We start from the raw sequence: 21507 nt of genomic DNA, 5'->3' as shown, positions 1-21507 counted from the left end.
GATAGAAAATAAAAATTGTGATTATTATCAGTGCTTACTATTCTGACATGTCTTTTAGATTCCCCAATGAAGTAAACTGAGGGGAAATCAATGCTCCTGGGGAGCCCTGGGATACTAGTTCAAAAGTAGTTTACTTTAGCACTTATCGGTCCAGTGTTTCCCTGATTAGCCTAAACATGATTTTTTGACATAACTGTATTCAAAATAAATGAAGGCTTAAGTTTAAGTTTTAAAGGTCCAAGTTTCACTGGCTCAAATAGTTTTTACTCATTACAATTCAAACATTCCTACTACTTTTAAGATCGCTCTAATCTAACTAATTCAAAATACTTTTTGAACATATTTTTAGAATTTTATATTATATCTAGTTCCGTACTTTATAGGCCTACTTAAATAACTATTCATGCTTCTGTTTTCCACCCAAAAAAATTCATTTTACTTTTATATTAATTTTAGTTCTGAAATATTAAATAATATAAAAAAAAGAACAAATTTCTTATTTACAACACCATTTTAAACACAAATTAGGGTTAGTTAACGTTAGGGAAACATATTTATTTTTATCCTTTATTTAATGCTGCTTGTCCTAAATATTTTTTCGTGATGACTGTAGATAATGACTCCTTAACATTTTAATTTCTCTTGTGCGTTACTTCTGAATATTTGGTGTACAATCTCAGCTAAAACTATATCCGGCCTTTTAGTTGAAGATTTTTTAAATAAAAATAATTAATTATTGATTTTAATTTTAAAATTTATATATAGAATTATTTTAGGTATGTTTTCAAATTGTCTGGACATATTTTGTGGACTTCTTTCTTGGGCTAAAGCCGGGTTTTCCTAGGCGCGGAAGCGGAGAGCGGACTCCACTTGTCTTAGGTAATTTAATGTTTCTGTTTTCCTAGAAGCGGAGTGGAACACCATGTTAATTTCTTTTCCGCTCTCCGCGTTCCTCTCTCCGCTCTCCGCTTCCGCGTCTAGGACCCAGCTTAAGACAAACATAAAATTCTATATAAGTATGGGTCTAAAATGCCTAGATTTTAATTTGTCGGTCTGTTTGTGATTTTTAAGAATTATTTTATATCTTGGGAATTTTTCAAGATAGAACTTTTAAAATGGATATAAATGTGTATTTTAGAAGGTGATAAGAGCTTGCAAAATTTTGATCCAATATCTCAAGCCGTTTCAATATGGCAGCCATTTAAAATATTTAATGCCAAATTTAATTTGAAACCGTAAATATTTAGAATATAGTTTCCTGGATCAAAAAGATAGAGAATTCAAATACAAATCAAATGAGACCTTGTTTTTTTTTAAATCTGATGACAAACAACCAAATCAGTTTTTTTCTAAATTTGTTTACGCAACTTAATAGGACTACCCATACTGCTCTGAAAAATAACAAATAAGAATACAGTATGGTAGTGCTATTAAATTGCGTAACCGAATGTTGAAAAAAAACTTATTTATGGTTGTTTGTCATCCGATTTTACAAACAAGGTCTCATTTGATTTGGATTTGAATTCTCTATCTTTTTGATCCTGGAAACCATTTTCTAAATATTTACGGTTTTCATGAAATTTAGCATTAAAGATTTTAAATGACTGCCATATTGAAACGGCTTGAGATATTGGATCGAAACTTTGCAAGCTCTTTTCACCTTCTAAAATACACATTTATAACCATTTTAAAAGTTCTATCTTGAAAAATGCCCAAGATATAAAATAATTTTTAAATGTCACAAACAGACCGACCAACAAACATTTAGGCATTTTAGACCCATGCATACTTATATGGAATTTTATGTTTGTCTTAGCCCCAGAAACAAGTCCACAAAATATGTCCAGACAATTTGGAAACACCCTGTATATTTATATACACTATTATATTTGATAAACTATTGTGTATGCTAGTATTATTTGGTTTTTAATATATATTGTATCAGCAAAAAAGTTCGATTTGTATGTAAAATTAAGTCCTACTTTTCAGTAAAAAGTCCTACTTTTTGCTGAAAAAGTCCTACTTTTCCTACTTTTTTGAGGTCAAAAACCACTTGGGGGCCTGAAATCCTGCTTGCGTATTAAATAAGTACTAGTGAACCTGTGCGGCTCAATGCCCCGCAAAAAACATTTGAATTTAGAAAACAAATTCATCGCGTTAAATTTATTGACTCGAAGTCGAAAATTAAATACAGTAATAATACAGTAATAATAGAAGTCCAGTCATTTTTAGCTCTATTCTTGTGCTGCAAATGCCAAAGATAACAGACATTAGCATCTTTCCATTTTAAAAGGTAAGTTTGTTTCAGACGGGCAAATTTTTATCCTCGAAATCAAAATATGTCCCTAGCTGCTTTAGCCATTGACAATCTTTAAATAATGCTTAGCTCATTTATGCGTCTAAAGTGTAACAGCAGACCACCCTAGTATTAATTTATATTTATATTCTGCCCTCGGCACGGGCAAAATAATAGCTTAAACAAAGTTAGATTTAAAGAGTGTTTAGTTCTGCTGCTACGAAGGTAAAATGTGTTTTTAACGAACGTTTATTGTCTAGGATGAAATAAATCAATTAATCAAATATTATCAACATAGAGAAACAAGTAAACTACATCTCCATAACAATAACAAAGATAATTCAAATATATTTTTTTTTCTTTTCAAGCTTTCTCCGTTACCTTTAGTTGTAAAACAACACTTCAATATAATTTTTTTAGCTCTACATATACGATTTCTCATTTGCCCGATTGGATTTTCAATTAAATATATTTAAATAACATTTATAAAAAAAAACATTATACAACATTTACCTAGGTTAGCTGCTACAGGAGGGAAATATAGTGTTTTTTATAAAATATGAAAATAGTTTTTTAACTCATGCCAGTTCATCCCAACTTACACCTTCAAGCCCAATGCCATCATATTCGGACCAAAATTACCCAAGTTCTCGTGTTCACGGACACCGTTAAAAGTATATCGGTCCCGGGTGTAGGATTTAGTGCCACCTACTAGACTACAGTATAGCTAAATTCGCTAAAAAAAAAGCTACACAGAACATCTTACTCCATTTTGCACTCACAGTGCATTCATTTTCAGCTTAAAATACACATTTAGGTGGGCTTAGCTCTCTTAAGTAATGAATCAATGAATTGCTTAACACGTTAGGCCTACTGTAAACATTGTGGCTTATAAAATAATAAAAGTTAATTTCGCACGTTATTTGTTTAAAAGTTACGTGTTCTATATTCTCTCGGGAGTACATGAATCCTCGAACAGACTTTTTGTTCTCGTATTCGTGGCAACCTATTAAAAGCCACGAATGGTCTAATGATAGATGCCGTTTCCGTTAAAAGCTTAGAAGATAAAGCTATATAGATATAAATATATATTTATATATTAGATATATAAAGCTTAGAAGATCCTTTCCAATATCACACAAAACGTCTTTAGTTTCGCATGAAAATGTATTTTTTTAAATACTTTTGATAACTCATTTAAAAGATTTGGATAACAATTTTCATTTTATCTCATTGAAATGTGTATATTATTTGCCTCTCCTGAATAAGAAAAATTAACTTGACCGTAGCGACAATAGACCCTAATCCCGCGTGTGTTATTCCAATTCTGCAACGAACGCAATCTTTGAGTGCGCCTTGCGCCCTTAAGGGTAAGAGAGGGAAATTGAGACGAATCTTTTGACACCTCAAACGTTGAAATTGGTCCACAGGTACAGATGAGGGAGGAGTAGTGTTCACAAAAAACTGCCTCACATATTATACATATAGAATAGATAGACAGATAGATTTATTGAATTCTTTAAACATAGTTAAATCAACATCGTTTTCTAGTTTTATTTTTTTCTGGTAAATGAATAGGACACTTCTATATTTTGAGATGAAACACGATCATATGCCTTAAAAATGTGAAGGCCGAGTGACTTGTCACCCAATTACTGCAATCTAAGAAATTCTAACGGATTAACGGAGCTTGTTTTTACATTATTCACTCATATTCCATTTACCTTTCCAAGTACTGACCTATGTTTCTGAATTAGCTTGAATTCAACAATAAGTCGAATACTTTGTTATAAACGGACCAAACAACATTCTACAATAGGTATTTCCATCACCTTTCCCAGTACTAGCTATTGATTGTTTTTTTTTTTTTTTTAATACCGCATTTTCATTAAAGCTACCGGATTTATTGTTTGAATACAATCAAGAGAAATAATTCAGTTATTTTTCAATGATCGTATAGTAAACAATATTTAAAAGAAGTGTTAAAAGTTATAATTACTATAGCCTAATTTGTAGGTAGGCCTACAACTTAGCTTGCTTACATAGCGTAGATATATTATACACGCATATAAACTAAAAAGTAAATTAGGTAGGCCTAGTAGTTAATATTACAAAGACTACTAGAATAAAAATATTTTTTAAAGGCCTTTAACTATAAAATTTGTCATACCTTGGTATTTGAGAATGTAGAGTGTTTAACTACTTTTAAATCTTAAAGTTGGAGATTTTTCAAAATTAAAAATGAACACAAAATTCCCTTACTATAAGCTGTCTTAAAGAGTACCGTAGCTAAAAATATGCTTGAAAATAAATATGGCACTGTTTCGTTCAGTAGTTATACGGTATTTGACTTCAAAGTCCTTTTATAAACGTTTTGGCCCACCCTGTAAATACTGTTTGAGAAAATTTATTTTTATTAGCACCAAAATGATTGGGTGATTAGATCTTTAAATGAATACTAGCTGTAACCCGCGGGCTTTGCCCCGTTTAACTTCTTAATTTTCAAGATTATCTCGTTCGCATGGCTCAATCACGTCCTGGTTGAAGTTTGTTCGCTACGCTCACTCACCTTTAGGTTGGAGCTCGTTCGCTACGCTCACTCACCTTTAGGTTGGAGCTCGTTCGCTGTGCTCACTTGCCTTCAGGTTAGCTCGTTCGCTACGCTAACTCGCCTCCAGGTTGAAGTTCGTTCGCTACGCTCACTCACCTTTTGGTTGCAAATTAGCTGTTGTCATAAATGTAAAAGAAATAATAGTGCTGCACCCTGTTGGTAATCCTTGTAACTTTAATGCTATGGAACATCATAGAACAGAACCAACTTGTTTAATTGAAACAGCTGTTAAGATTCAATAATTCCATTTCTCATAAGGTTAACACGGGAAACTCCAGAGCCACTGGGGCGGAGCCCGAAAGGATTTTTGAAATAAGAATATGCCTATATGTTAATCGGGAATGTGAGCTATCATCATGCCAAATTTCAGCCCAATCCGACCAGTATTTTTCGAGTTTACTTTTCCCATACACACATACACACATACAGCAACCACCTCTTTTTTATAATAGTACTAGCAGAGTACCCGTCCTTCGTACGGGGGTGGCATCAAATGCTTATAGCAGTTATGAGTGAGGACATGGTTTAAGAAATTTAGGTTCTTTTTGAAGTTTGTTCGCTACGCTCACTCACCTTTAGGTTGGAGCTCGTTCGCTGCGCTCACTTTCCTTCAGGTTAGCTCGTTCGCTACGCTCACTTGCCTTCAGGTTAGCTCGTTCACTACGCTCTCTCATAAGGTTAACACGGGAAACTCCAGAGCCACTGGGGCGGAGCCCGAAAGGATTTTTGAAATAAGAATATGCCTATATGTTAATCGGGAATGTGAGCTATCATCATGCCAAATTTCAGCCCAATCCGACCAGTATTTTTCGAGTTTACTTTTCCCATACACACATACACACATACAGCAACCACCTCTTTTTTATAATAGTATAGATAGATATCATCCTACCCATATGCATTTGAAAATCTTTCAAAAAGTGCCTCTACGAATTGGCCTTTTGGTGCATTTTTCTGTATTGAAAATAATTGTATTGGATTCGGCATGGGGGGGCATGGCAGAATTAGGGAGGAATGAGAACATAACGAGTGCAAACAACAGATAAAGTGGCAATTCTTTGTTAAATAGTGACTAAATTTACTAAGTTGATCGTGAAAGATAGAAATACGCTCTCCCTTGTCAACATTTATCAAACCCGAACCTAATCCTTTCCATGCGACTGCGGTCTGAGGGTCCCAGGATTAATGAGGGGTCGGCCTGGGACCCTGTGGCAACGCTCACCAAAGCAGGAAAGGATTTTTAGGTGGATTTTGAGGCTGGGACCCTCTGACCGTCTCCCTTTTTGTACAATCTTCCAAAGTCCCTTTTATATGTATGTGTCTGAATTCTATACTATTCCATATTTGTTTGTAATCACATTTATTTAAATCTAAATTACTACTGCCCACAAGATAGACGGGTTTTAAAAGTACTAGTAGATAAATGCACACGTGATATCAACGAAAATAATAATACGTTTCGGATATATTTAGGTGTAAGTAGCCTTAGTAGTTTCTTTTGAGATCCTTCTGAGTATCCTTGTGAATTCTAAACAACTTATAACGTAAATTAATTCAGAATTGATACACTCATGGATTCACACATACTCAGCTGTGGCACTGATGTCACCTGTAGTGCCCGGTGGACGCACATGTGTGCGCCTTGTCTTTTAAATGCCGATGTTTGTTATTTTATCACCGGCTGTTTTTCTTTCTCCCCTATATCATAGTATATGGAGAAAGTATTGTTTTCGTCAAAATTTTCGAGTTTGAGTTTTGAGTGGATATATTCGTTTTGGGTCCCCCTGGACCCAAAAAAGTGGTTTTCGAAGTGATGTCTGTGTGTCTGGATCAACGAGCACATAATATAAATAGAGAGGACACGCTGCTAAAGCGTTGTACACAGGAGTGTCGCCAGTCCAGAGCGCCCCGACCCAGCCAAGATGGCGGTCGAAAGCATGAATCACCACACTAGCGAGCGTCGAACTACGCGGTGGTGCATCCGGCGCCCGGCAGTCCACTGTACTGTATAGACGCACGTCGTATAAACGCACATACAGACATACAGTATTTGTTTAAATCTTGTATTTTTTAACAATTATAACCGTAGTAAGGTGTAATCTGTAGAGTTGAATGGTGATATTTAACATATTTTGTATTGATTTCGTTTTATTTAGTTATTTAGCTTAGTTTCAACAGTCAGTGAATTATTTAGGTTAGGATAAAGTAATGCCGCAAACTTGTGCTGCCTACGGATGCAATAATAGAGGAAAAACTAACGATGTTACTTTTCACAGGTAGGCCTAAGCATTAATATTAGCAGGAATAATAGTTAATTATTTTTAAGCTAAAAACTAAAATATTCGTTTGCGTTTCCTCTTAATCTGTCAATTCAAAAATGTCTTATACCAGAGGAAACTGTAATCTTGATGGAAACTGGAATGAGAAAGTGAAAAATACTTCTAGTAGTTATTAATAAACACGAATAAGCTATCCTTTATACATGTAACAACTCTATACTATATTTTTGTAAAATAGTAACACTGTTACTTTTTACTTAATCAAAACATCTACTACATTAACTGCTTACATTACTGCTTAATCTAATTTTACTTAACACCTCAGTATCTGTCCCTTGTTTTATTATTTTTATTTAGTGTCTATTTTAATAAAATTGTAACAGGGATATGAATATTTTTTCATGTATTGTTTTTGGCCATTCTATTTTATTGCGTGTTGCATGACAAGATATATTTTACTGTACGTGTACAGAAGCCATCTCAATAAAACAATCACCTTTCTTGGTCAGTGAAGAATGAAGATTAGTAAAGAATTCTATCTGTGTATAATAAACTATTGCAAAACTACAACCAGAATATAATTATTAACACTTCCCATATAAGTTCTTTCCTTACTTCCTGGTTTAACTTGGTAGTTTATCTAAAATAATTTATAATATAGGCCTATGAATAAGCTTTTAGAAATTTATATGAAATGTATAACAGACAAATTACGCACCACTTTGAAATAGTTTTAAACTTTAAGTATTTATTGGATGTTTATAACATCACATGAAATACTGTATGTTCATTACTAACATAGTTTTGCTAATATTAAGTATAATAGCAGTGTTTACAACGAGTAACAATCATACTTTCAAGTTGCCATGTTAGAAATATCCAGTGATGCCCGATCGAGACCCACACGGGCCCCGCGCGGCGGCAGAAATGAGTAAATATTTACCGTTATTCAACTCGCCCTAACTCCTAAACTAAGGCTCCCACAAAAAAATGTTATACGTGAAAAAATTACCTCATTTAATGATCTTGACGTTCATAAAGCTTAAAACTCACCTGACCAAAAAATAAAAAATTTCCTCACAGAGTAACTTTTTGATGTCAAAATCTGTAATTTTAAAAACATTACATTAGTTATCGTTGATTAATTAAAAAATTAATACTTCAGATAAAATTAAAATAGTACTGTTCATGGAAGAAGGACCTAACCTTCAACTGTGCAAAATTTGAAAATTTTATGTGCACTCTAAGGCATTTAAATCACGGTGTATTCTGTGCGTGTTCAATTAAAAGTTGTTCACTGCCGCGACCCAATTCGAGCCCCTTGACCAATTCAATATGGCGGAACTGGCGACACTAAGCAGTGTGGTATAGCCCCTCTATGTGCTCGTTGGTCTGGATGTGTACAGAGCTATGGACTACACCTGTGGTCCGATTTTGATGAAATTTGGTATGTAGGCTCTAATCCATGGTATCTCCAGGCGTTTTTCATTTTTTTGAAATTTTGATTTTTAATGGGAATTTTCCCATAAAAATCCATAAAAAACTGGAAAAATCGGATTTTCTCAAAATTTGCTGGAACGATTTTGATAGAAATTAGGTATGTTGTAGCCCTTTAAATTCTGAACAAAATGGTACAAATCTCATTTCTGTAAAAATTACGGTTCAAAAGTTATTGTAAATTATGTTACTTTCCCATAAAAAACCTCATAAAATAACGAAAAAAAAGGATTTTAGAATAAAATCCGGTTTTGATTTAACATGGTATGTTATGGTCCTTACAATTTTGATAGTTTTTCAATTTTTTGAAATTTTGATTTTTAGTGGGGATTTTCCCATAAAACCCCATAAAACAACGGAAAAATAGGATTTTCCCAAAAATGGCCCGAACGATTTTGATAAAAATTTAGCATGTGTCACATCCAGTTAACGAAAAGCTCCTTTATATTCTGAACAAAATGGTACAAATTCCATTTCTGTAAAAATTACGGTTCAAAAGTTATTGTAAATTATGTTATTTACCCATAAAACCCCCATAAAATAACAGAAAAATCGGATTTTCCCGAAAATGGCCCAAACGGTTTTGAAAAAAATTTAGTATGTAATAGTCCTTTTAAATTATGAACAAAATTGTACAGATCCCATTTCCGTATATTTACTCTCACCGCTTACACATTATAAAGGTTGTTGACAATCTGATGGGAGGAAGTATGTGTCAGAATGCTGATACCGTTTATTTAAACTTATCTTTTCTGTTCATTTCTTAGAATTGAAAATATTCTCTTTACAGCATCGTTTACTTACCTTACAATGTTGCTTTATTTTTAACTTTAACAACATTAGTAATGGACCAATGACGTTCAAGGATTAAGAGAAAAGATGTAAAACTGTAATGCTTCGAGCGTCAACTTATATGTTGTTAAGACCATTTTAATAAACTGTTAATGAGCGGTTGGTACAATTAGTCGTTGCATCTCTATCAGTGGCAATGAGAGGTTATACTATAAACGAAAACATAGCCTCTCTTAGAAGCTATGAGTAGTGATTGTTAGAAATTAAAAATAATGTTGGAGGTAAAGTAGTTTCCGCAACTCGCTTAGTAGTCTTTAAGCGATCGGTGTGTAAACTACTATATTTTTAACCGTGTTTGTGTCATGTGAAGTATGTAATGTAACTCTACTCAACGACATCCAGTGGACAGAATACATTTAGAACTCTCCTGATGATAGCCCAACAATAAGTAAAACGCCTAGGTCGCAGAAAACAGATTTATTTGAAAATTCAAATGCAATGCAAATGCATGACATTTCTATGATGAGATATATTCAAACCATTATCAGTAAATATACATGTATATCGATTGCTCGTCTTAACCTTTAACCTAAACGTAGAAAAAAATGTTATTTTTTTAATGTATTCATATTGAAAACATACCTTTTATTTTAAACTAATGCCTTTCAAGTGTATTAGTTTCTCAAGGTTCGATCGTGGTTTGAGTTAATTGACCTGTTTATTTCATAATATAAGACATTTTCAAAATAACCATGAGTAAAATAAACTCTATAGTTTGCAATAATTGCGTTATGTCAATTGCCTTTCGATAAGTAAATATTTTCCAATCAAAACCCATTTGAGCCACTAAAACGATATAAACAAAGTTATTCTGACAAAGTAAATATTTTGAAAATGAATATCTGGTATTAAAAATCCAGCAAATGTTGGAAAACTTGGGTTTCAAAAATTAAAACGTATTTTAAACGGATGGTGAAGGCAAGGTAAGTAACTTGATGTAATTTTCACCTTCTTGCGCGAACAAACACTCTTAACTTGATGGATTTTTAACTGAAATGTTAAAACCTTTTGACCCTTAACGAACAGAGCAACTTATTTTTTTTTTATTATTCCAATCCTAATAATGTCCGTTTTGTGATACAAAATATAAGTTCCAAGTTATGAATAATAATACAGTTTTTGAATTTAATAATAAGGCAATTGATATAAATTTTAAGAGTTCACAGTTACAACAATATTGTAAATACGTACACAATGCTGTATTATTGCATTATAATATCGAGTTACTATTTGGTGTAATTCAGTAAATGTAAGTTTTCATAGTTCTATTAAAACACAGTAGCATTAACGGAGTTGAAAGAGAACGTTTTCAATTGACACTTGACAGGTCACATCCAGTTAACGAAAAGCTCTTATCTTCCAGTAGCAAATACTCTTCATAACCATTAACAATTGTCAGTTCCAATACAAAAACACTGACTCCTGTTGCTATCCAATGGTAGGTAATCAAAAATATTATGTTCAATCTTTACTATGAATATGACGCTATCATGTATAACTAGTTTTTAATTGCCCCTTGAATTTAAAATCTCAAGTTGTATATATAGTCTTATTGGAAACCTTCAGTGAACATTTGTGTATAAAAATAGATAAACTTTGGTACGATTATGTTTCAATTCTTCTACATTATTTACAAGTTCTCTTTCACCTTTTATAAGTTCAAATACTGCCTAAATGCATAGTCAAATATTACGATGGATACTAAAGCTAAGGTGTATGATTATTGGAGGTTTATTGTCAGTAGTTGTACTTTACTTAAATATTTGGGGCTTTACTTAAATACATAACTTCAAAAACAGTTAAAATACATATATAGGTAACATATACACTTTAGGTGGTTCATATAGTTTTTAAGTTTAAGTTTAAGATCCTTTTCATTTTTAAGTTTAAGGTTTGCCCTTTAAATAAATTGCCCTTTAAGGTCGTAATTCGATACTAAAGGGAAATTTCCATATACCTATTGTTAAACATACCTTAGCTGTACTTATTTCTTTGTTATTCTATCAATTTATTACCTTATTAAAATCAGGTGTGATTATTTGTTTGTATTACTGTATTCTGTTTTGTTTATTTCAGCTTAACTTAACCAATCAAAAGTTTGATTAATACTTATGAAGTCAAACGGGGTGAAGCTCGTGGGTAACAGCTAGTTATTTATAATGTCCATTTAAATTTCCACATGTGTTTTTCGTAACAGGTACCAAATTAGATTTTTGTGTACAATTATACGAGTATTTTTACGATTAAGAATAGTTAGTCAGAAATTACAATGTACAATGTATCGTAGTGTTATCTATTAAAACAAACTTTGATTGATGTATTGCAATAACGTTGCTAAACATTTAAGCTACGTCCAAAACAGACCATCTTTAAAAAAGGAACGATAATATTCTAAAGTTTCTTGTTTAAAGATAGTTTGATTTGGTCATAGCTTAAATGTTTAGCTACGTCATTGAAATAAAACAATCAAAGTTTGTTTTTGTAGATAAAATTATAGTAAACGTTAACTAATTCCAAGCTTTAAGAGATGTGGAGAGGGTCAGAGAGGTGTACGGAAGTGTGAGGCTCACACAGGGGGGGAGGGTGTCAATCAATATACTTTCAATTCAAGATACTCTTACATTCTGTAAAACTAAGTCTCTAATCAAATCATACTGTTATGTAAATATTTTATTAATATTCAGTATACTGCTGTTTTACAATATAAAAATGTAAATAACTTCTGGCCTGTTCATGAAGACCATAAAGAACTATTTTTTTAAATGTTGGCAGCTAACCCAGCAACAAAGGACATTAACTAGATTAAAATCCAAAATTAGTCTTAAATTAATGTTTTATATAAATGTTTAGTTAACGTTCACGATTCACATACTTAAATATTAAACCTGTTTTATTATAAGACATTTTTTCAATCTATCTGTATAGGCAAGTTTGCTTTACTTTGTAAACCATTGCAAAATACTTTTATACTTACCAAAGTACACGAGTACACCTGTAGTCTAACTGATTTCAACAACAAATCAGATACACTTAGACCCATTTCGATCAAAAATATATCTTTTTTATTTTAAATCTTTCAAAACGAGCTCGAGGTGTCGCAAGAGGAACTTGTATACTTTCCAACACTGGGTTGTTCTCGAATCAGAATACGGATGAATACGTAGAGAAATATCCGCCTTCTAGGTCCAGTTCACGCTCAGTACGTTTCAATGCGTATCTCAGTCCATGATATGAGCTGCAATATTCATCTTCTCTTATAAATGTTCTATACACTGGTATTTCATGCTTTATTGTGAATATATTAATAGTAATAGTATATGGGTTATATTAAATCATGCATAGCAAAATTTTAATTTTCTTTCAGTATTGAAGCTGGTCGTCTATAATACAAATGACAATACATTTATATACTACCTTACTAAGATACTGATTGGCTACTGTAGTGTTAGTAATTACAAGGTTATACATATCTGGTACCTGTTGCTTTACTGAATCAGCCTACAGGTGGTTTCCCCATCATGTCATCTAATGCCAGAAACTAAATTTTATACGTTCACATATAGTGTTTCACAAACTAGTTGTGATTTATTTTAAATATTAGCGGCATTTAAAACTAAATCTTCTAATAGTAACTAAACTGTGGAGACTAATGATAGCAAAATGGCAATAAATTAAATAACCACACCACCTCAGTCCTTGATACTTGCCATTTGCTTGTGAATTGATAATTTCTTTTTTGCATGTTTCTTCAAACATATTCATAAAAGTAGTGAATCAACACTCATTCAGTACCAGTGAATACTAAAGTTTACAGGCTTGACCACTCATTCAAAAATGACTTTTGTAGTTCAACTTCATAAATCTGTAACAAGAAGCTAAGAAACATTGCTGAATTGTGTAGAATTGTGCATGATGTATCTTAGAACTAGCAATCTACAAAAACTAATACATCATCCATAAATAATTACTTGAGATACAACATACTTTGTTTTAGACGTGTTAATTTCGACGTAAATAAGACTTCGGTCAAAGTCTTACCATGAAAACTACTTAATAACTACTCCCAACAGAACAGTTCTCTAGGAGAATATACAGGTGGCTTTTGTGAACTCACTTATGGAATTATATATTGGATCTGAATGGTAAAAACAAAACAAAACTCTGACTCTATTAATTTTATTAATTTCAAAGGCAATTTTACACAGTTACCTAACAATGTACATGTTCTCTCACTGATTTGAGAAAGCAAAGTGGCCAATTCGCTCATCAGTGAGCCAATGTTATCATTGTCTCACTCTAATTACTTTGTCTCACTCCAGATTTGCAACGTGAAGGCACGTTTCTTTACCAATTTATTTGTTTTATGGTAATTGTAGGAAAAATATAATGTGCAACTCGAATGCAAAGTGCAATCGCCTCACTCGAGAAACCATTCCTCACTCGCCTACGGCTCGTGAGTAAGGATTTCTCTCGAGTGAGGCAGTTGCTCACTTTGCTCACTAGTTGCACAAGTATTTTTACTGCAAAAAGTACGTTGTAGTGTGTTTTTTGCATTTATGGCATGATTTTAAGATCGAAATAGGTTCCGGATTGACTGAATGAAACCAACAGAAAGTAATTGACTGGCCTTGAGCAACCCAATTAGCATGCAAAGCCTTCTGATACAGCTCAGAGTCTGTATGGATACGGTAGCACACACTGTGTCCTACCCATCCGTCAAAGCTGTGGACTCACACGTGTAACAGTATCCGTTGATTTGGTTTTCACTAATACATAATATGTAATAGTTTGAATTGTATTGACACTTCGTAAAATATATTATACTCCTAGGTGTTGAATTTGAATTTAATTTATAGTGTTAAAAACAAAAAAACTTAAGAGAACGGGATTTGTATAAACAATTCCTCAACAGTTTAATGACCTCAAGATTAATTGCTTTGCGGTCAACACTATAGTTGACTGTTGAAAAAAGCACGTTGACAATATTTACTATCTAGTCTTGTTAGCTAATTTTCATCATAACCTGTAACTTATGCTCTCATCGTAAAACCAATCCTCAGGACCGATTTACTATTTCGTTTGATAAGTATTTTTGGCCATCATTTGCGTTGTTCTTTGTTCTTTAAGATGAACGTATGCGTATGGAGGTAGATATCATCATACGTACATATCACACACATTTAAAAATCAAATACAATAAAAACAATTACAGGGGGGACGTTTCTTTTTTTTATTTCGGATAGTTTTAATTGCCTCCAGGGTCATCGAAACAAAAAGAAATACACCACCTTCTCCTGTAGTTTTTATATTTTTAATTTGCTTGATGGTGAGTGAAATGAACTACATAGTACATAGGTCAATTTACAAAATTATTGACTCAGTTAAAATGTAAACATATTAAAACTCTCATAATTATACAAGCTGACATGACAACATAGTAACTTTCGTTATTTTCTTGCTTGCTTATTTTCCCGTAAAGTGTAACGTGAATTTTAAGTTTTAAGCATTTATTGATTCGTTTAAAAATATATAACATAACATCATAAACATTATTATCATGAGTAGTCTTTTCAAAAGACGCGATATTTATTTTAAAGTAAGTTATATTATTTATTTGACATGGTCTCCAAGAAACAGTACGTAAAAGCTTTACTGGTTCCTGTTTATTAGCTTTTTTATAATTTATATCATGAAACCGATTATTTATTGCAAAATAAGTCTCCTTTATTTTGCCCTTTAGTTAGCCCTCTCGATGTATTGAAATTAGGCTAAATCAATAATTTTGTCTTTTCATATCAAAAGATATACATACTAAAGTGAAATACTGAGTTTTAAATTCCCAACGCTAATACAATATATTTATTTTCTTTTTTTAGCGAGTTTCCTATATAGGGAATAAGCTTTAAAATGCCCATGTTATTCTTTTGGATAAAATGAAAACTGATGTAGTTTACTTGCTTATGGATATATGTTGATCGAATTTGGCAAATTTATTTATTTCATCCTATACTATTGACGCATGGTCAAAAATAATTTACCTTCCCCGTAGCAGCAGACCTAAGCACTCGTTAAATCTAATGTTATTTAAATTGGGAATAAATATGTCTTATTTATGGAAAGATTATAGTAAAATGTAATCAGACAAGTATAAATTCACTTAGGCTGCAGGTTTGCTGCGGCGGGGTATTTTTAATCTCTCTTGGAACAATTCGGCACTTGTTGCTGGGCCCGTGCTACAGGTGTCAATATGGCACACACCTTCACAGTAATAGATCTCATTTGTTGTAGCACTGTTTTTGTTAAAACGAATATAAAATGATATACCCTTTGTACCACATTATGATGGAATACAAAATTGAAACATAATTTTAGCATTGTTAGAGATTATTCATTTCACTAAATGATAATAGCCTTTCTTCCTTCTTTTCCTGTATAAATATTTCGTTGTTTGTGCGAGAAATGTTCACTGCTTGTTATGTTCTATGTCGTAACACCATAAGAATTCATCAGCTATGACCACTTTACGTGGCTCTTATGATTTCACATGATGATATTTTAAAACCCTTAAAATCCTTATTACCGGAACTTTGTATAAACCTACTTTTTAAAATTTAGTAAATTATTTACAAACGCAGTACGTTAATGTAGTCTTATTATTTACTTAAAGCGCATTAAATAAGATATACATTTTTACTATTGTATTGCCCAAAGCTTCTTTTTAGTACTGTATAATGTATCAGTGTTTGTTTGAAGCAGTGTGTATTTTAAATTATTTTTGAATTTGTCTGAATCTACTTAGTCCTTGATTTTATTCGCAGGTTCAGAAACCTTAGAAGGGATATTTCACCCCGTATCACGACAACTTTGGGAATCGATTGAGCGCCAGGGACTAACCCCCTCTTCATCCCCCCCTCATCCCCCCCTCCCCAACACCAACGATTGCAGCCCTCCGACGCCAAGATTAGCAGAATCGTTTTATCCCTTAATTGCATTAATTTGAACCTAGATCCAGGAGTATGATGCTGATTTAAAGATTTTTTTCTTATACGATCTTTTTTAAATGCTGTATAAGTAAATCTCCATTGTCGCTTAATATAACGCCGTTTAAGACAATTGTACTTACTGATTTTGTGTGTCTCAAACATTTTGTTTGTATAATGAATATTTGTTAATAATTTCTAACATATCTTATAATAAAAACAACAATTTCTGGTCCATAATCTTGTACAGGGGTTTTTAACAACCTAAATTACAAGAACGGAGAAGCAATGTTTAAGGTTAAAGCAGGCGTTGGTAACCCTGTTTTCTTTACTTCATTACTTATCAGCTTAATATACATATCGAAAAGCATACATATTCGATACATACATTTTCATACATTTTTTTTACATACATTTCGAAGTATACATTTTTTGTGTTTTGCATTGCTGCTAGTCTTATTAAAAATGTATAATGAACAAGCCTAAGCGTAGTGATTTCGCAAGCGCAAAAGATCGTATTATAGGCCCACGTTTTTTGTTTTCATAGATCTGGTTTCCTTAAATGTTTGACAATTCTATTAATATTTCATTTATTTTACCTGAAAACTTATTTTTAACCCTTTCTTAGCACAAAACTGATTTACCATTGATGTCTTCCTCTACAATTCATACTCTTCAACGAATTCACTTTTTACCGTATCGTATCAAAGCAATAATACAAGATTTTTTTGTATAGTACAGGTTTTATTTTCCATAGTCAACTAGAAAAGCAGAATCGTAGAAAATTGGGTAAGTGAATAAAGAACTCTCCAAAGAAAATTGAAAATTGTTCCTTCTTCTGCAACAGAGCTACATTAGTCTTCCTTACACTGCAGATGAGGCCTTCCTTCGTACATCTCTGACACGTCATTTGTCATTTATAGTTATGGACTCAAATCGACAAGAAAACCTTCATTACTGTGTGAAAGTATGTTTATAAGAAATCGTTGATTTACTAGTAAAAGTGAACAGATCAAAAAATTATACTTCATTAAGGAAAGGAAACGGCAATTATTGAAAACAATTTCTGTAAAACCACCAGGAGTATCGATGTGTTTTGCTCATTTCCCTCTATAGATTTTATTCTGCTTCAAAATACCAAATAAAGTTGTTCCTATCTAAATCAATTACAATTCAACTAAATTTACTCGTACGTGTTTACGTACAACCTTACACTTTACACTTTACCAGTGCCCACCTTTAAATCTGATGGTGTCTGGTTCCATTTCAAGTGAGATCGTTTCCAGACCCAGATGTCATTGTCATTGGGTTAATATATAATATATTATAATATACATTGGCCTATATAACATAAAGGCCGATGTTAGATTACAAAAGACCAAGGTTAGGACCATTCTCTTAAAAAGCGTTTAAATCTCGTTCGGCGAAGAAGAAAACACACACCAAATAAAAAAACAATAAACGAAATATTCCTCAAACCAAAACTTTTACATTTTTGACTTTGTCACTTTTGAAGCAGCGAGTCAACAATTTCTGAATTGTATTACAACTAGTTCCTGACTATACTACGTTGATAAGTTAGTTTAAAGCTTTATTAGTTATTAGTTTGTATGCTTTATTTTACTAGAAAAAGACACTTTTATTCTATTATTATCAATATTTTTGTGGAATATAGTAAATAGTTTGCACACTTAACAACGTGTTTGAGATGTTCAAGACATGTGGGCGAATAGTTTGACAAGGTATAAACCCTCTGATAGCTTTTAAGTGCGGTTTGATGTTGAGTCATAAGATTGGCCTTCTGTAAACCACGTGATCAATATGGTCAACTTTGGATGCAGCTTTAGGGTTTAATATGATATTAGTAGGACATCAACTAGTTCCGTGCATACTGATCTAAAGGCTAGCACGCGTCAAACGATAGTGTGAAATTACAGACTTCGGTTAATTGTATTCACACATACGAGTATTTGTCATAACATTTCAAGTGACTGACAGTTTAAAGTTATAAACGAAATTTGTATTTACATGGGTTGGTATGTTTGATTAACTATCTCAAATATATTCATTTAAAACATTTTATTCTCAAGATTCATTATTGTATGGGATCAAATATAGTATTTAGCTATCAAATAACATAGTACCTAGATTTTCATATGCTACTTACAAGGTAGGCGTCCAATTGAAATATCCTTTTACCTTTAGTGATGCAAAAAGGCCTATTTTCTATTCAATGCTTAAGAACAGAAGAGATCCTGCAAATTATATCTCCAGAAATTGTTCACATCCATTTAGTGAGATGGATGTGGAATTAAAAGATATTTTAAGCGTCTAGTGCTGCTTGATAACAGTTAGGAATTAGGATCAGTGTAAAACTGCCCATTTATTCCCTTTATACTGGTTTTAAAACATTTCACTCTAAGCACAGAAAATTCAATATTTTATTCTTTTGTCTATGCTCTAATGCAAGTTTGAACGTATCAGTATAAACCAAATCAGCCTGCCAATTCTGTAAAACCCCGTCTCAATCTTCACAAATATTCTTAGTTTATTTATTTCCTAAAGACGGAAAGTACGATCGTATTTGTATGAATGATATATGGTGTACATCAGTTTTACTTGTGGCTGACGCAATATACTTACTTTAGTTTGATGTTTCAGAGTGGTCGAGGGTGAGATGACGCGGACACCTGTATGAGAGTCGATCAGCGGCATGAGTCGCATGAGAGGTCGCCATCAGTTCAAGCGACGGTTCAGTCTTCAGCCGTCCTCGTTCCTCAGGGAAGAACCGTCCACAAATCACAGGTAATATAGAACTCAGACAACTACTGTAACACGTTCTTGCCTAGTGTCCAACAGACGGTTCATTCTTCAGCCGTCCTCGTTCCTCAGGGAAGAACCGTCCACAAATCACAGGTAATATAGAACTCAGACAACCACTGTAACACGTGATTTCCTAGTGTCCAACAGACGGTTCAGTTCCAGTACAAACAAATCCTCTACTGAGCGGTTAAGTGATTGTGAGGACGATTCTGATGGAACGAAACTGTTAGCTATTGCGATTAGCTAATCTCATTAGAAGGGTTAAGAATTCTCAAACAGTACAGGTTGAGATTTTCGAATGAAATTATGAAGCATTGCATTTGCCCGTCCACATAGACTACAGATCTGTGCGTGGAACGTATCCAGCAAAGCAAGGGGTGAGCCGGTACAGTACAAAGGAGATCTGTACTGATAAAGTTTAGTGGCAGTGACCAGGATCCGAACCCAAGACACCACTGCCTTGGGCCCGAAGTCCGTGACGCTACCAACTGAGTCACCGACTCACCAAATAAAAGTCCTCTATAGTTTGAATCCTCAATAGTTATAGATTAGTGTTATTGTACTATTTATACAGTATAACTACTATTTTGTAAAATTATAGGGCAATTGATGAACAATTTTCGTAAAAATAGGAAACATTTAGTATAGTTTGATTCATGTTTATTTTATTTGACTTAGGAACGTTTGCATATATCTGTAACATGTTTTGCGGTCCATGCATCTTTGTATAGGTAATGATTTTCTTGGTTACAGTAATTCTTTACACTTTTCTATGCACGCTGTCATTCTACGTAATTCTTAAGTGTTGTGTTTGGACAATGTAAATGTATGGTTACAGGAAGCGTTGTTATAAAGCGTTATAAAGCGTTGTTAAACGTTTATCTTGCAAGAAATATAAATATAGCTCATTTTGAAATTGGTTTGGCTGCAATTAAATAGTATTCGGGAAACAATCAATACATGAGAAATTGTGTGTTGCGCAGCTATTTATCTAAACCTCCACCTTCTTGCGGTATTTAATACAATTTAAGCTTTTTAAAGCAAATTGTTTTTGTCTCAGCTGTGAAATCTATATATATAAAATCCAATGTATGTTTGTATATTTGTATGTTTGTATATTTGTATGTTTGTATATTTGTATGTTTGTCCTTTATGGACTCCGAAACCGCTCGACAGATTGTAATGAAACTTTTAGGCATTATTAAGCATTATTCAAGGATGGTTTGTGTGAAGTTTGGTGCAGATCCGTCAATAGGGCTCCGCCCCAGTGGCTCTGCAGTTTCCCATGTTAACCTTATGAGTACTCATATTTAAATGGAATTAAAGAATCTTAACAGCTGGTGCAGCTAAACAATTTGATTCTGTGATGTTCAATAGCATTAAAAAGTTAATAGGTTTACCAACAGGGTGCAGCACTATATATTTTTTTAATTTATGAGAACAGCTAATTTGCAACCAAAAGGTGAGTGAGCGTAGCGAACGAACTTCAACCTGGAGGCGAGTTAGCGTAGCGAACGAGCTAACCTGAAGGCAAGTGAGCGCAGCGAACGAGCTCCAACCTAAAGGTGAGTGAGCGTAGCGAACGAACTTCAACCAGGACGTGATTGAGCCATGCGAACGAGCTCATCTTGAAAATGAACGAGCATGTGACATAAAACCACAATAGGACAGGACGACGTCTGTCGGGCCAGCTAGTATCGTATAAAATAGTGATGAAATAGTATAAAAAGTCATGTTAGTTAGTTTATAACAATTTTGAAAACAAACACAAGTTAAATCAAAATCTTCGCCTTTGGCCCACGTCACACTCTACTTCAAACTCCTACAACGGTCTCCAAGATTTATAGTTCATTCTGTTCTTTCCTTCTCCAGTAGATATTAACTACATATTTTACTCTGATTAGTGTTTTCCTCTGCATTAGTTTCCTTGGGCTAAAAAGATAAATTGGGTGATAAAAGCTCGAAACACCAGTCAGGATATGTAGCAATATTGATATTCCTTTAACTAATAACTCAGCATTTAATGTTTATCACATTTTCGTCGGTTCACTTATTTCATAATTAAAACTTATTAATTGAGACAAGTCAAAACTTGCTTGAATATTATAATATGCATATATATACCAGAAAATAACTGTAGTTCATTAATGATTATTATTGATTACTTGA

At 33.1% G+C, this 21507-nt stretch overlaps 1 protein-coding gene across 2 annotated transcripts in view; it reads left to right on the top strand.

The window, feature by feature from the left end:
- Window positions 1-21507, top strand: part of LOC128992984 (GTP-binding protein Di-Ras2) — a 291630-nt gene that overhangs the window by 101793 nt on the left and 168330 nt on the right. For both annotated transcript variants that reach the window (XM_054416829.1, XM_054416763.1), the window contains one exon: window positions 19177-19320. In XM_054416829.1, coding sequence (XP_054272804.1) covers window positions 19229-19320 — 92 coding nt within the window. In that variant the 5' untranslated portion in view covers window positions 19177-19228. The remainder of the gene's footprint in view (window positions 1-19176; window positions 19321-21507) is intronic.

Source organism: Macrosteles quadrilineatus, unplaced genomic scaffold (assembly GCF_028750875.1).
Source record: "Macrosteles quadrilineatus isolate MER2022 unplaced genomic scaffold, UCM_ALF_1.0 Scaffold_1__1_contigs__length_201487025, whole genome shotgun sequence".
Classification (NCBI taxonomy): domain Eukaryota; kingdom Metazoa; phylum Arthropoda; class Insecta; order Hemiptera; family Cicadellidae; genus Macrosteles; species Macrosteles quadrilineatus.
This window is presented reverse-complemented; position numbering and strand designations above follow the sequence as displayed.